At 39.3% G+C, this 14,181-nt stretch overlaps 1 protein-coding gene and 1 long non-coding RNA gene across 2 annotated transcripts; both read right to left on the reverse strand.

Annotated features, from left to right (window-relative positions):
* Positions 1–857: 857 nt before the first annotated feature.
* LOC124203168 (glucose dehydrogenase [FAD, quinone]-like) lies at positions 858–4,049 on the reverse strand. The gene is made up of 6 exons (XM_046599829.1): positions 3,651–4,049; positions 2,828–3,063; positions 2,422–2,741; positions 1,970–2,349; positions 1,187–1,903; positions 858–1,116 (listed from the first exon to the last, which is right to left on the reverse strand). Exons 1-6 carry the CDS (start codon positions 3,777–3,779, stop codon positions 925–927), a joined length of 1,974 nt encoding a protein of 657 aa, XP_046455785.1. The 5' UTR covers positions 3,780–4,049; the 3' UTR covers positions 858–924.
* Positions 4,050–9,520: 5,471 nt separating this feature from the next.
* LOC124202342 lies at positions 9,521–10,297 on the reverse strand. The gene is made up of 3 exons (XR_006878046.1): positions 10,202–10,297; positions 9,762–10,054; positions 9,521–9,669 (listed from the first exon to the last, which is right to left on the reverse strand). It is a non-coding gene; the product is annotated as an uncharacterized LOC124202342 (long non-coding RNA).
* Positions 10,298–14,181: the final 3,884 nt, after the last annotated feature.

Here is a 14,181-nt window from a genome sequence, read left to right on the forward strand (position 1 = left end):
TATCTCTGCAAAAAACAAGAACCGTGACTCTCGGTTAATTGGAAATGCTGATTTGTTCATTTGATTACGAAATTTTTTGAACTGAAAGAAGCGGACGAGAGGGCTTGTTCGGACTTGTTTTCTTTTCTTCTCCGAATATAAATCGGACGTGCTTTTCAGCACGTATTAACGTCATCCGTTCAAAGTTTGGCCAACCATATATTCAAATGATTTCTATTTCTGGATGGATGTAATCAGGAAATAACCATGACGAGGGTCATGCGGGAGAAATCTTGAAATCCACGGATGAAGAAAATTGACCCATAAACATTTTCGTTTCTGGACAGTGTCCAATAAAGCGTGGTGAACAAGACCTGAAACTCTGCTGAAAGTGTCCAGATAGAGAAAACAAAATGGTCGTCAGCACTAAAACAGGAACTTTAGCAGTGTGACCTTCCCATCCAAACTTGTCCACATATCAAGACGCAGCACAGAGTCTTCCGGCATTTCAACCTGATCAAATCCCATACACAGAAGAAAAGTCAAAATTCAACACCAAATTTAGCTTGACAAAATTTTATTGGCATATAAAATTATTTAGAGCGGCATTTGATAAATATATATAGGCCTAGTTTCAATTATAGTTGATCGATTTGATCTTGTCGGTCCTTTTATTTAGGGCAAGGGCGAAAGAATAAAAATCAATCCGGAATCAATCGAGTTAAAATCAGCAAACTTTTTTTTTCAGATTTCAGTCTATTTTTTAAATCATATAAAATAGTATACTGCATGCATTTACATATTCATCAGGATCAGTGAAGCGGAATTCGAACGCCGATGACCAACATCAGCAAGTTTATCATCATCCCGACAGCATAGAAATATACAACAAAGTTTATTTTCAATAAATAATTGAGAATTTGACATGATGGATGAGCTAGGAATTCAACTCAATGAATCGGACTGTGTGGAAAATGTCAGAGTCTCTTTTTCCAACAACTCTTTCTTCTTTTTGGCACTGAATTTGTTGACATCAATTGGTAGTGAGCCGTTGAGCTGCTGGGAAACCGTTTCGTCACTCCTTTGCACAAGCCAATCTTCTTTGATCAAGTCAGACGCTTTCTCTCCAATCATTATCTATACCAGCAATAAATAAATATATTTAAAGGATATGTAGTATTTTCAAAATGTTTGTTTAGTTATTTACCGCTGGAGCGTTGGTATTGCCGGATACGACGTTTGGCATGATGGAACAGTCGACCACCCGCAATCCTTTGATTCCGTAGACTCTCAATCGAGCATCAACGACGGCTGATGGATCCCCAGCCTTGCCCATCTTGCAAGTTCCAGCCGGATGATAAATGGTCGAAGAATAGTGGCGGATGAAACAGCCCCAATAGGCGTCCGTCCACGGAGTGTGGCTTTTACATCCGGGGAAGATTTTATTGTAAAATCTCGTCCCCATTTTCTGGAAGGCGTTGGTTTTGCTCAGCGCCAAGGCGATTTTAGTGCCCTCGATGAGAACGTTGAGGTCCTGTTCATTGCTGAAATACTGCGGATCGATAAGCGGAGCCGCGTACGGATCGTTGGAGGCCAGCCGGATAGTTCCCGTCGATTGCGGGCGTAATAACATGGGGATCAATTGCCAGGCGTCCTTGTTCTCCAGCGGCTTGTAATACTCGTCCCAAATATCATCTCTGACGCCCTGATTGTAGCGGATGACATTTCCGCCGTCGGACGGCGGTGCTCCGGCGACAAAGTGAAATTCAATGTCGGGAAAATCGCCGGCCGCATCGGCGTATCTTGTGTTGACCCAAGCCAGGCCCTCGCATCCGCCCAGCGACGACAAAGGCCCCGATTTGTTGATGGTCCAATTAAGTAACGTCGGAAACGTGAAATAACGGAAATCCAGGAAACCGAAAGGCTGGAAATAAAATCCGTAAGTTTCCGCATAAGTTTAAATTTTAATTGATTTCCTACAGAGACTTACTTTGTCGATAGTAAACACCATGCCACCAAGGGCGATGTGATCCTGAAGATTATCTCCCACTGACAGATCAGCCATCAACGGAATGCCCAGCGATTTGAGGTGATCCGCAGGGCCGACTCCGCTCAACATCAATATTTGAGGGCTGTTGACCGATCCGGCCGACAAGATAATCTCCTTGTTGGCTTTCACTTCGTAAACTCGCCCCTTCTTCTCGAAACGGACGGCGGTGGCCTGTTTGGTGTTCGGATCGATGACGATCTTGTGGACATGCGAATGTTTCGAAATGAAGAAATTCCGCCGGTTGCGGACCGGGCGGATGAAAGCTTTGCTCGTCGAGCATCTCGATCCTCGTCGGACTGTCGCCTGAGCTTTCATGAAACCTTTAATTCCCATAATAATGAATCTTTAATTGCATAATTGAATTTTATATAGATGGGAACATGTAATAGTACCTGTCTGTATTTCCGCATTGCCGTCGTTGTTTTCGTAACCCATTTCGACACCGCCTTCGATGAAAGCGTTGAGCATTGGCGTAGTGTACGACGGCTCCTGGACGGTCAGATAGCCGCCAGTTCCGTGATATTTCTTGTTGGCGGCAATGTAAGGATTTCGGTTGTCTTCCGACTTGATGAAATAAGGCAGAACATCGTCGTAGGACCATCCGGGGTTATCCACAGCCCAGGAGTCGTAGTCTCGTTTGTTCCCTCTGACGTACAACATGTAATTTAGGACGGACGATCCGCCCAGGATTTTCCCTCTCGGCCAGTTGCACCTGTATACCAAGAAAGGGTTTAATGTCATTTACTTTTATCAATGAATTTAATTGTTTTGTTTGTTTTCTCTGTGTGGGAATTTTACTTGTTATCGTTGAAAGCCAGACAGGCTCCCGATTGAGTCACCGTTCTGTACTGCCAGTCGATGTCGGTGCGCTGGAGAAACTGGACGGCGCCTGGGATGTCGGAGAAGAAGGTTTCATCTCCGCCCGCTTCCAGTATCAACACTCTCCAGTTGGATATCTCCGAAAGCCTATTGGCCACAACGGCACCAGCCGAACCGGCACCGATGATGATGAAATCGTATTCCGTCTGGAACACCTGCGGTGGATGATATCAAAATAACTCTCGACGTGAGCACAATCGACCCAATAGTAACACGGAACAGCCGTGAATGACCGTTATAACTTATAAGATAGCTTCAATAATTTACATTTGATAACGAAGTCTTAACTTTTTTTTGCCTCTATAATTGAAAGCGCATAATTATATATCTTCTATATGAACGCCTCCCAACAGGTAAATGAGTTAAATGCAGAAAGGAAAAAAAACCGTATACGTGATGAGGAATGAGGTTAAATATTTAGCTGCAGGACGTGCAAATGTACATCAGATTTTTTTTTGTCTTCCCTCCCTTGATCTAACACTGCTGGAAATGAGCCAAATATTTTACCCAAAATCAAGTCTCACCCCTGGGAGGTAAAAAAAGAAAAAAAGAAGGTCGATAGCAAAAATTAACGGGATTTCTTTACTTTGAAATTCAAATGAGAATAACCAGTTTTTTTTTCGTCTTGTTGCAGCAGCAGCAGTAGTTGGGTTTTGCTTAATATAATAACCATGTCGAATGAATCGGTATCGTGCGCGCAAAAATAAAAAATGAACATGAAACATCACAGACATGTACGTACCTTTGTGTCTTTGACTGGTCCCTCCGGGTCGTTGTGATCAAACGTGCTGTAAAATAGGTAATAGAGAAGGAACGAAGGTAACGAAGCCCACAGACTTAGAGGCCCGAACATTTGCGCTAAAGTTATCATGGCGAAATTATTGTTGATTTCGGACAAATGTGTCTATTGTAGTAAAATTCCTTCTTCTAATAAAGTTGTCCGCCGTTTGCTTTCCGATTTTTGAATCATTGGCGCGAAATGTTGGCGGTTCGAAAATTCAAATCCAATCGATTGTTGGTTCTAGTCACTCATCGACACCACGGATGCACTGACACATAAAAGAGTTTGTGTTGAACAACTTAATAGAAACTGGATACGTCCACTCTGTCTGACTGGCAACCAGCAACTGCAACTGGCCATCACAGACGATGACCTTTTATATCAAATCAAAACTTTTGTGTTGTAGTGATGAGGGGGGTTTCCAGTACTACTTGTTTTCGGTGGAAAAAGAGGTGGAAACATGGGATGAATGGAGGCGTTTCTCTGCTGCTGTTGCTGCTGGAAGAACCAGATTGCTGAAATAACTGGCTGGAATATCCATCTTGTTTTATATTTTTCGTCGACTATACTATAGAGTTGCCTTTTTTTGTTTTCCTTTCACAGACAGCTGTGCAGCTCAAAAGGTCTAAATAAAACAGGCAATTTAAAAAGGTAAAACCCTACAGGTTAATGTATTCGTGGGGTGGATCAAGAGGTTTTTGGTCGGAGAGGCTAACAATTTCATTTGACGCTATCGGCGATGCAACGATTTTCATTTTCAATTTGGGCGCTCGAATTGCTTCAACTCTGGCAGGTGATATGTCGTGACCAAACGAGTTGGTGCGGTCCGTTGTATAGGAATCATTATGGACGATGTTCGGCGACATTCCTACTGCCTGTATAATTCTAAATGAATTTTTGGTATTAGTCGTCGTCGTCAGACAACGAATGTCGAACAAACTACATGGACATTTGGTCAACTGGAAAAAATTGGGAGAAACAAAAGATTTCGACAGACAACTGGTTAAGAAGGAATCAAAACCGGAATACAATTTTTTTTGTTTTTTTAGACTTTGATAAGAATAAACTCGTCGGGATAATCGAACAAGAAACCGGGTGGATCTGGAATATGCAAGTGACGAACACAAAGAGGAGAAGTGATCATTATCCAAAACGCGTGACCACGCCCTATATATAGTGATGAAATCAAGTCCTCACATATTTGATGCTGCCCAAACAATTGATTAAAGGCCCGTCGTCTCTTCTCTATCATCCAAACACCACAACAACTCGACAACAACAACGGGGGGAAGGGTGCACTATTGAAATTGAAGTTCCGTCTTCACTCTCGAGAATGAAGTTTAGTCAATGGATGCCTTATAGACTTCCGACTCCACATCATTTCAGTAGGAATATATAGGTCCAGGGTATATAATAGAATAGTTTGCTCGAGGCTATAGCCAGCAGCCGGTTTTTTGGGCATCAATTATCTGTACAAAAAAAAAATTCATTCAAGTAAACAAATAACAAAAATTCTTTGAAGAATGTGGTAAGACCGGTAGTACTTTTTGGGCCAGCAGACAACATCTAAGCGATATTATAATAGTCTGATGTATCATTCTAAATGAATTTTGGCTGTCGATTTATCAGATATTTATTACCTTGATGATGGTTACAACCTACGAATCGCTGCCGCGAAGCGAAAAAGTGTTGGTCCATTCTAATTTTCAAATGGAGTCCTTGTCAGCTATTTAAATGTACCCGAGTAGGGTAAGAACGAACACAAAATATGGATAAATATAAGAATGGACATTAAATCGACAGAGAACAGAGAGCCACATGTATTTTGACTAAACATACTTCAAACAGTAGTCTTTTTTATTGGAGCAATAGTACTTGTCAAAATCAGAATCTTTGTAAAGTATATTAAATTTCCAATTATTTTTTTTGGCTTGCAAGTGCCACTCGTAAACATTTTCGTGCGTCAAATTATCGCAGGATTTTATACGAATTTCTTCGACACAATTGCGATTCGTCATCAATGCATCTATACCTCGTTTAGTGACATAATTACAAAATGATAAATCAAATTTCTTTACGTTCTTAAATTTGTGACAGCTTATGGCACTCTGTAAAAATTCGTCGGTAAGCGCATCACAGGAATTAATGTGAATTTCATTTAATGCAGGAAAAGACAATAGAAAATGAAGGATTTCGGGCGAAGTATTGTAACCACAAAAGAGCCCATCAAGATTCTTCAAAATTAACCGCTTTTCTTCATTATTGAGGTACAGGGCTATCTCGCTCTCAGATAAGACCGTAACGCTATCGCAGTGACTATTAAACCAGAAACGAATTAAATTAGGACAAAATTTGAAGACGGTCCAAATATCGATGACAGTAAAAAAAGAAATGTCAAGAGACTCTAAAAAATGTCCAAACTTTCTCAATAGGGGAACCACACCACCCTTGAAAGTGATTTCAAATTCTTGATTTTGTTCTTCAACTTCTGAATAAGGAACTAATCGAAAGGTTCTTAGATTTTTTAAAGACAACAAGCTTAAAAGTTCCGTGTCATTTAACCCCTTCGTGACGCAAAGGACGACACAAGTAAGCGATGGAATGAGCTGCACCACTTGTCCCAGAATACCTTGTATGTACGGAGTGAAGTTACCTAACGAGAGATGAACATAAGAAAATGAATCCTGCATAAGAGACCTACCCGTCTGAATTATTTCTACCACAACTTCAAAGGTACTTTCATGATACAGATTTTTTAACGCGGTTAGATTGTTTATGGCGAATCGAGTTCCTCGTTTGGTAACACTAGTAGAGTACATCATCAAATGCTGTAGTGTGTTACATAAGGCGTTGGGTTTCAAAAAATTGTAACACAGTAATTGAACTCCTCTATCTGTGATAGACCGACATCGGTAAACATCCAATATCCTGTTAAATCAAAACAATTAGAAAACGCGATCAGAATTTGTAAAAACACGAGTGAATTTTGCATACCTCAAGTTTTTGCAATGAATCCCCAATTCACGTAAGCAATTGTTCCCCGCTTCAGAAAATCGCAAAATTAAAGAAATCAACTTTTCGAACCGGGGGAAAACAGTCAAGTATCCCTCGCTGTAAACATGAAATCTTGCGAATCTGAGATGTTTGCTTATTAGATATTCAAGAATAAATGCTTCTGGACGATCGATACCGTTTGCGGCATAGGCGATTATCACTTGCTCCAAAAGACTTGAAGCTATCGAGAGAATAACGAAATAATACTTAAATGTAATCAGGATGAGATTTGATGTTATCAAAAACGTTATCTTTTTTATTCAACTTACGCAATTGATGGAAAAGGTTCCCTAATTCTCCCATAACACAAATATTCGCCGTTGAATTTGCTTGGGTATCCAAATTTACGATTCTAGTAACAATGTGGGCTACGCTGAGTTGTAGGAGAGAACTTACACTGTTCACTGAAGGCATCTTTTAATAACTGAAAAATAGCGACAATTTTAAAAAAGATTAGGAGACAACTCGGAAACAGCATGTTACACAATGCTGGTCGAGAAGCAAATGACAAGATTGAAACGAGAAAAGACCAAATTGATCCTTGAAGTTGATCCTTTTTATTTATTTGCACAACCGTTAATCCGTTTCCAATGAAGGAGGAATTAAATGTACAATAGTTATATTCTCTTAGGTATGTTATGGAACTATATGGCGAAGGTTAATGCCCTAAAGCGCAAGCAAGAGAAAAACTCGTAATAACAAAAAGAATTTTGGTAGTCGATAGGCAACTGCAGATCAGAAATTAAGACGAATGTATATAATATGATGCTGGATGAATATAAGAATGAGTATATTAAATCGATAGAGGCATACATGTGTTTTGACTAAACATACTTCAAACAGTCTATTTTATTGGAGCAATAATACTTGTTTAAATAATATGTTCTGTAATGTATGTTTAAATTCCAATTTAATTTTATTGCTTGCAAATGCCACTCGTAAACATTTTCGTGCGTCAAATTATCGCAGGATTTTATACGGAGTTTTTCGACACAATTGCGATTCGTCATCAATGCATCTATACCTCGTTTGGTGACATGATGGCAAAATAATAAATTAAAAATCATTACGTTCTTAAATTCGTTTCTGCTTACGGCACTCTGTAAAACTTCGTCAGTGAGCGCTTCACAGGAGTTAATTTCAATTTCTATTAATGCAGGAAAAGAAAATAGAAAATGAAGGATTTTGGGCGAAGTATCGTAACCAAAAACTAGCACAGCAAGATTCTTCAAAATCAACCGCTTTTCTTTATTATTGCGGTACAGGGCTATCTCGCTCTCAGGTAAGACCGTAACGCTATCGCAATGACTTTCAAAAAAGAAAAAAATTAAATTAGGACAAAACTTAAAGACGGTCCAGATATCGATGACAGTAAAAAAAGTAATGTTAAGAGACTCTAAACAATGTCCAAACTTTCTCAATAGGGGAACCACACCACCCTTGAAAGTGATTTCAAATTCTTGATTTTGGTCTTCAGCTTCTGAAGGATGTTTCAAATGAAATTTTTTTAGGTTTGTTAACGACAACAAGCTTAAAAGATCAGTGTCATTTAACCCCTTCGTGACACAAATGACGACACCGGTAAGCGATGGAATGAGCTGCACCACTTGTCCCAGACTACCTTGTATGTATGGAGTGAAATAGCCTAATGAGAGATGGAATTCAGAAAATGAATCGGAAATTTTCAATAAATTTCGATCCCACCCCGTCTTCATTAATTCTACCAAGACTTCAAAGGTACTTTCGTGATGAAGGTGTTTTAACGCTGTTAGATTTTCTATGGCCAATAGAGCTCCTCGTTTTGTAACACTAGTAAAGTACATCAGCAAATGATGGAGGGTGTTACACAACGCGGTGGGTTTCAAAACAAGATTATCGTATGAATTGAAACACAATAATTGAACTCCTGTGTCTGTGACATACCGACAATTGAAAACATCCAATATCCTGTCCATAATAAAACAATTAGAAAACGAAAGGAATTTATTATTGTATGCATCAGATAAATGGATTTTACATACCTTAAATTTTTGCAATGAATCCCCAATTCACGTAAGCAATTGCTATCCGCTGCAGTATATCGCAAGACTAAAGAAATCAAATTTTCGAACCGGGGGAAAACAGTCAAGTATCCCTCGCTGTAAACATGAAATCTTGCGAATTTGAGATGTGTGCTTATCAGATATTCAAGAACAAATGCTTCTGGACGATCGATACCGTTTGTGGCGTTGAGGATTACTTGCTCCCAAAGACTTGAAGCTATAGAGAGAATAACAAATAAATACCAAAATATAATAGAAGATTTTTTCCAACTTACGCAATTGGTGGAAAAGGTTCCCTAATTCTCCCATAACACTATTCGTCGTTGAATGAGTTTGTAAATCAAAATTTTCAATTCTAGTAACAATGTGGGCTACGCTGAGTTGTAAGAGAGAACTTACACTGTTCACTGAAGGCATCTTTTAATAACTGAAAAATAGCGACAATTTTTAAAAAGATTCGGAGACAACTCGAGACAGCATGTTACACAATGCTGGTCGAGAAGAAAATGACAAAGATTGAAACGAGAAAAGACCAAATAAGTTGATCCTTTTTATTTACACAACTGCGCGTTAATCCGTTTCCAATGAAGAAGGAATTTAATGTAGCTATATTACCGCAGGTATGTTATTGAATTATATGGCGAAGGTTAATAATACCCTAGAGCGCAAACCATCCCAGCGCAAAACTCGTAAAGAATACGAATGGAAGACAAAAACAACAAAAAGTCAATATTTCATTTGTAATTCTTGTATTTTTTAATTAACTCAGACTTAAAGAGAAAAACAAGTAAAAATCATTTGAACGAAAAATTAATTTTTTTCTCAATGAGCTGCATTCCTTATTGATGGGATGATGGCCTCCTCATTTTTACTCTCTCCTTAATCTGGAAAAAAATTGAAAATACAACTATCAGGTTAAATTACAAACAATTATAAGGCTGAAAACAATTCAATTTGAAAAGATGTGCTGGCTTACCTTTGGTTCACGATGCCGTCAATTGTTAGTTCCCAATGACATCTCAGCTAAGGCCAGATCTAGATTCGGCTGCTGAGGCGGAGATGACGGTGGTTCCAATTCAGCAATAGGTGGGATTGGAACTATGAGATGCTCGAATACTTTACGGATATCCGCCGCTGCTTTTATTAAGGAAGAAGCCGCTTCGTCGATTTTGTCGGCAGCTTGCATAATGGTATAAATTGTCTCAGGATTGTCTAGAGTCATCTCCTCCCGGTCTTGTGTTTGTTTGGAAGCCATGGATGGATAAGGATCTGAAAAAAGATGATACAATAAATGGCTATATTGACAAAACAGTTTTTATTTCATTTAAAAAATAAATATACACATAAAAATAAACAAATCAAATGTAATTAATGATTTGGGGATATGAATAATAATAGGGGACTTAAAAGAATTACCCTATCTCTTAAATTTAATTGCTAATTGCTATTGAGAATGAGACACAGATATAATCTGTAGTCACTAGTGGACAGACAGTGATGAACTGATATCTGTCATAGCGCGTTTTACATGTGACATCAATGTCGTCGACAAAGAAAACGGAAAAAAGGGTATAGAAAAGACCACAAATGCTATGTTGCGTAATATCAGACTGAAACTAAATTTTGCATATTTCAACTTGTTGAAAATGCAATGCTGTAACACCCCACCCCACCTACCAAAAATAAATAAATGCAAGTATAAGACCCGATAATAGTCCATATCATTCCAATAGAAATAGGCCCGCAGGGTTATATAATAGAACAATTTGCTCGAGGCTATTAGCAGCCGGTTATTTGGGCATCAATTATCTTTTTTTTGTAATCATTCAAGTAGAAAATAACAACATTTCCTTGAAGAATGTGGTAAGGCCGGTAGTAGCCTACTTTCTGGGCCAGACAGCATAAAAATATAAAACGATATAGTAATACCTGTTGGGCGTACGTGGTGGTTGTCACGTAGCAACGGGTATAATATCCAAACAGGTTTGTATTTTTCTCCGCGGTAAAAAAAAAAACTATTTAAATTTAAAACTCTAGAAATATAAAGTCGGCCAATTATAACAGCGGCGCAGAGTGTACTATAGACGGCGAGAGAGCGCACCTAATTAGAAATCAATTTGTGCCGGCCGTCTCTAGTTTATTATATATTCTCAAAGTCTATTTTAAATCAATTAGCCGGGCAAACTCTAATATCCAGAAGCAACACATTCCGTGCTGGGCCACATGTGAAATATATAGGCCCGGCTCTGATAATATGCGCGCCTTCCCCCCCAGCACTACTAAAACTTTGATAAAGCCGCGTTGGATGGATGAAGTTTCCACGTCATTTCACCCGACAAGATGAGACAACATTCCGGCCCACCGGATGTCTGCCGGATCGTTAGATCTACTAGACCCGCTATACAGATAGTCTCCATGAAAAAAGGCCAGCAAAGCACCGCTGTATATGTGTATACCTTTCATCTAAATATTAAACCGGAATTAATTTCGTTTGCATCACCGCATACCAGGAGAAGGGGTGGTGGCGTTTCCATCAGCAGGTCGCCCGGAATTGCGAAAGGGATCCATCAAACAAAACCGGATACTCGTCGACTGCTGCTATAAAATCACCCGAGTAAAAATAAGGCAACGTCGTACGTAATGTATACTATTACACACACACATTGGCGAAATATTTGGACTTGCATTTGATCCAGCCAGCCGGATGTTCAGACAGCGTTTCTATTACCTGCTATATCCGCTCCGGGCTCTTGTGTGTGTGTGGAGAAAAAAAGTATAAGTTCACGGGTATACGGGTGTGTATACCATAGAAAAATCGATAACGTCATGTTTGCAGATGGGGGGTGGAAGAAAAGAGCGACAACCTGTTTATATAATACGTTCTATACTTTTTTTCGTGCCCAGCACAGCTATACAGCGACGGACGGAAACGAAATGACCGAGACGCTTGCCGGATCGTTTTGGGTTATTTTTTCTTCCATTACGATTTTGTCAACGTCAAACATTGGACGGGATAAAAAAGGTGAGAGTCAGCCCGTCGTGTTAAGGAAATGAACCGATCCAACACGCAGCACGCGACATTCAATCATTTTCCCTGCTGCACATGAGAATATCCAATCGGCTTTTTCGGAGTGTGCGCTGCATAGATTTTATAAGAGCAGATGGTCAGAACAACAAGAGAGAGAGATCAACTGTGGGATTATATAATCACACCAATAATCGATAACAACGGCCAGAAGGTCAGACATGTCAAATAATAATTTACGTTGTCACTTGACGCTCTTTGTGTGCGGATGGGACTCGTCCGAGCTGATGAAATGGAAGGGAAAACCAGTGACGATGGATATATAGCTCCTCCTTTCATACATCTATCCCCTTAACTCTGCTTAGACACTCTCGTGCGTGTGTTTATGTATTTTCACTGGCGGGACTATATACCCGCCATCTTATAATAGAGAATGGCACAGCACCCGAAACTCTCTCTGCCAGTGTTTGAAAGCAAATTGAGGCTTCCGCCTCACGTTTTATATGATCCCCTTTCCATATTATTCCGTCGTGTTCCCGGGGAGTCCCTTTTTATTCCTCGGTCCCCACACACACACAGCGACCAATCCGCGCCGCGGATCGATCGATCGATTCCGGCAAACGTCGTTGTTGAATGCAAAACCAAGCTCCTATCTATACATCTACATCCTCTGCAGATAGATTCGCTATCCTCTCCAGCAGCTATCAAATGTTCGATCGTATAGAGAGGATATGGCGACATTGAGAACTTGAACGAAAGTTTGGCCACTTGCCCAGCCACCCTCCAAAATAAAGTGGTGTAACGACATGTTACAAATAAAAAAAGGGGCAAATGTGATTTATTTAAGTCATATCATATCCTCTCTCGACGACTGTTGGATCGTCAAAAAAACATTTTGGAAGGATTCCCAGTAGGTCGATGACATTTACATAATTTTACAAAATAATAATAATATAGTCGACGCACACATCACACAGCTGCTGCTGCTGTGTGTAGATATATGTGAAAAGATATATAATGATAACAACGATCCAATTAGTCAGGTATATCGTCTTATTTGCCTTTGTTATAGTATGTGTGATATCACACACACACACACAAGTTTTTGTCTATCATTTTCTACCTTTCGGCTATTACAAATTGAATCGCTGCTGTTTGTGTAATCATATAACAGCAAACATAACATCCCACACACTTTCTTATTTTCACACAAAACTTTCTCTCTTCTGTTGCTGTGTGGAAAAAATGTAGATATTATTATGATTATTATTGGGTTCCCGAAAAAAAGAATCCTATCGATTTATATATGTTTCTCTTGTTTTAATCAATTTCCTGTACGGAAGCTTCCACGAGGCGAAAAACGTTATATTCGCTAAACACTCACATTTATCATTTACTAAATTTTCTTTTTTTCTTTTCAGGATCGATCCTTTTTGTTTTTCTTTCTTTAGCTGCTATAATATAAGGTCATCAATTTAATGCTTCGACAATTCAATATATCCTCCCGATTTATTATTTATTTATTTTTTAAAAATTCGTTCCCTATTGACATTTTTCGATCCCGGCGAGCAAACGCGTGAGAGTTCCTTTTGTGAGAAGAAAAAGTTTGACGTCGCTGCTGTCACACGCTCTTCAAATCAATCGTGAATGGGGGTCGAGTGTGTCGGATCGAATAAACAGAACGAAAAAAGTCGTCAAGTGTTTCGTGAATAGTGAATGCGTGTTATACGATGAGATCACACGAATTTGCCGTTTGTTGAATAGATCAACCGGGGAGAGAAAGAAAAAGAAAAAGTTTTTCGTGTGTCAAACGATCCCGCTACTTTTGTCATGTTCTACTACATACAATATCCCGTCTGATATCCAATCCCGTGAACCCCGAGCTTCACAAGTACAAGTGGCAATCTTTTGTTGGTTCATCGTAAATTTATCAGGCCATATATCTAATAAACGAAAAGAATTATTGACAACTTTCTTGGTTCTTGTTTTATTCGATCGAAGTGTGTATTGATTTCCTATCGATATTTATGCCATCTGCCGGAATTTAATTTCAAATTTTCGCGGGGTATTTCCGAGAAACACACCAAAACGATGATGAAGAATTGATAAGAGTTAAAGTATTATTTATAATATAACGCTGAGCAGTTATTATTATGTGGGGAGAACCGTTGGGATTTGTGTGTGTGTGTGCCGCGTTGGCGGGATTATTTCGGGAGCAGATACACGATCGATGATAATCCGATTGGAAATGATGACGACATAACCGATATATAGACCACACACACACACAAACACAGAAAAATCTTGGACCGTGTCGTTCATCGACGTCGGCGGGGCCCTGGCGATTATTCCAAAAGAAAAGAAAAAAATA

The sequence above is a fragment of the Daphnia pulex genome, chromosome 9 (assembly GCF_021134715.1).
Source record: "Daphnia pulex isolate KAP4 chromosome 9, ASM2113471v1".
NCBI classification, from domain to species: Eukaryota; Metazoa; Arthropoda; class Branchiopoda; order Diplostraca; family Daphniidae; genus Daphnia; species Daphnia pulex.

Coding starts and splice junctions, on each gene's coding strand:
- LOC124203168 (XM_046599829.1), bottom strand. CDS start 3,779: ATGATAACTTTAGCGCAAATGTTCGGGCCTCTAAGTCTGTGGGCTTCG. Junction 2,742..2,827: donor CTGGCTTTCAACGATAACAA/GTAAAATTCCCA, acceptor CTTGGTATACAG/GTGCAACTGGCCGAGAGGGA. Junction 1,117..1,186: donor GCAATACCAACGCTCCAGCG/GTAAATAACTAA, acceptor TTGCTGGTATAG/ATAATGATTGGAGAGAAAGC.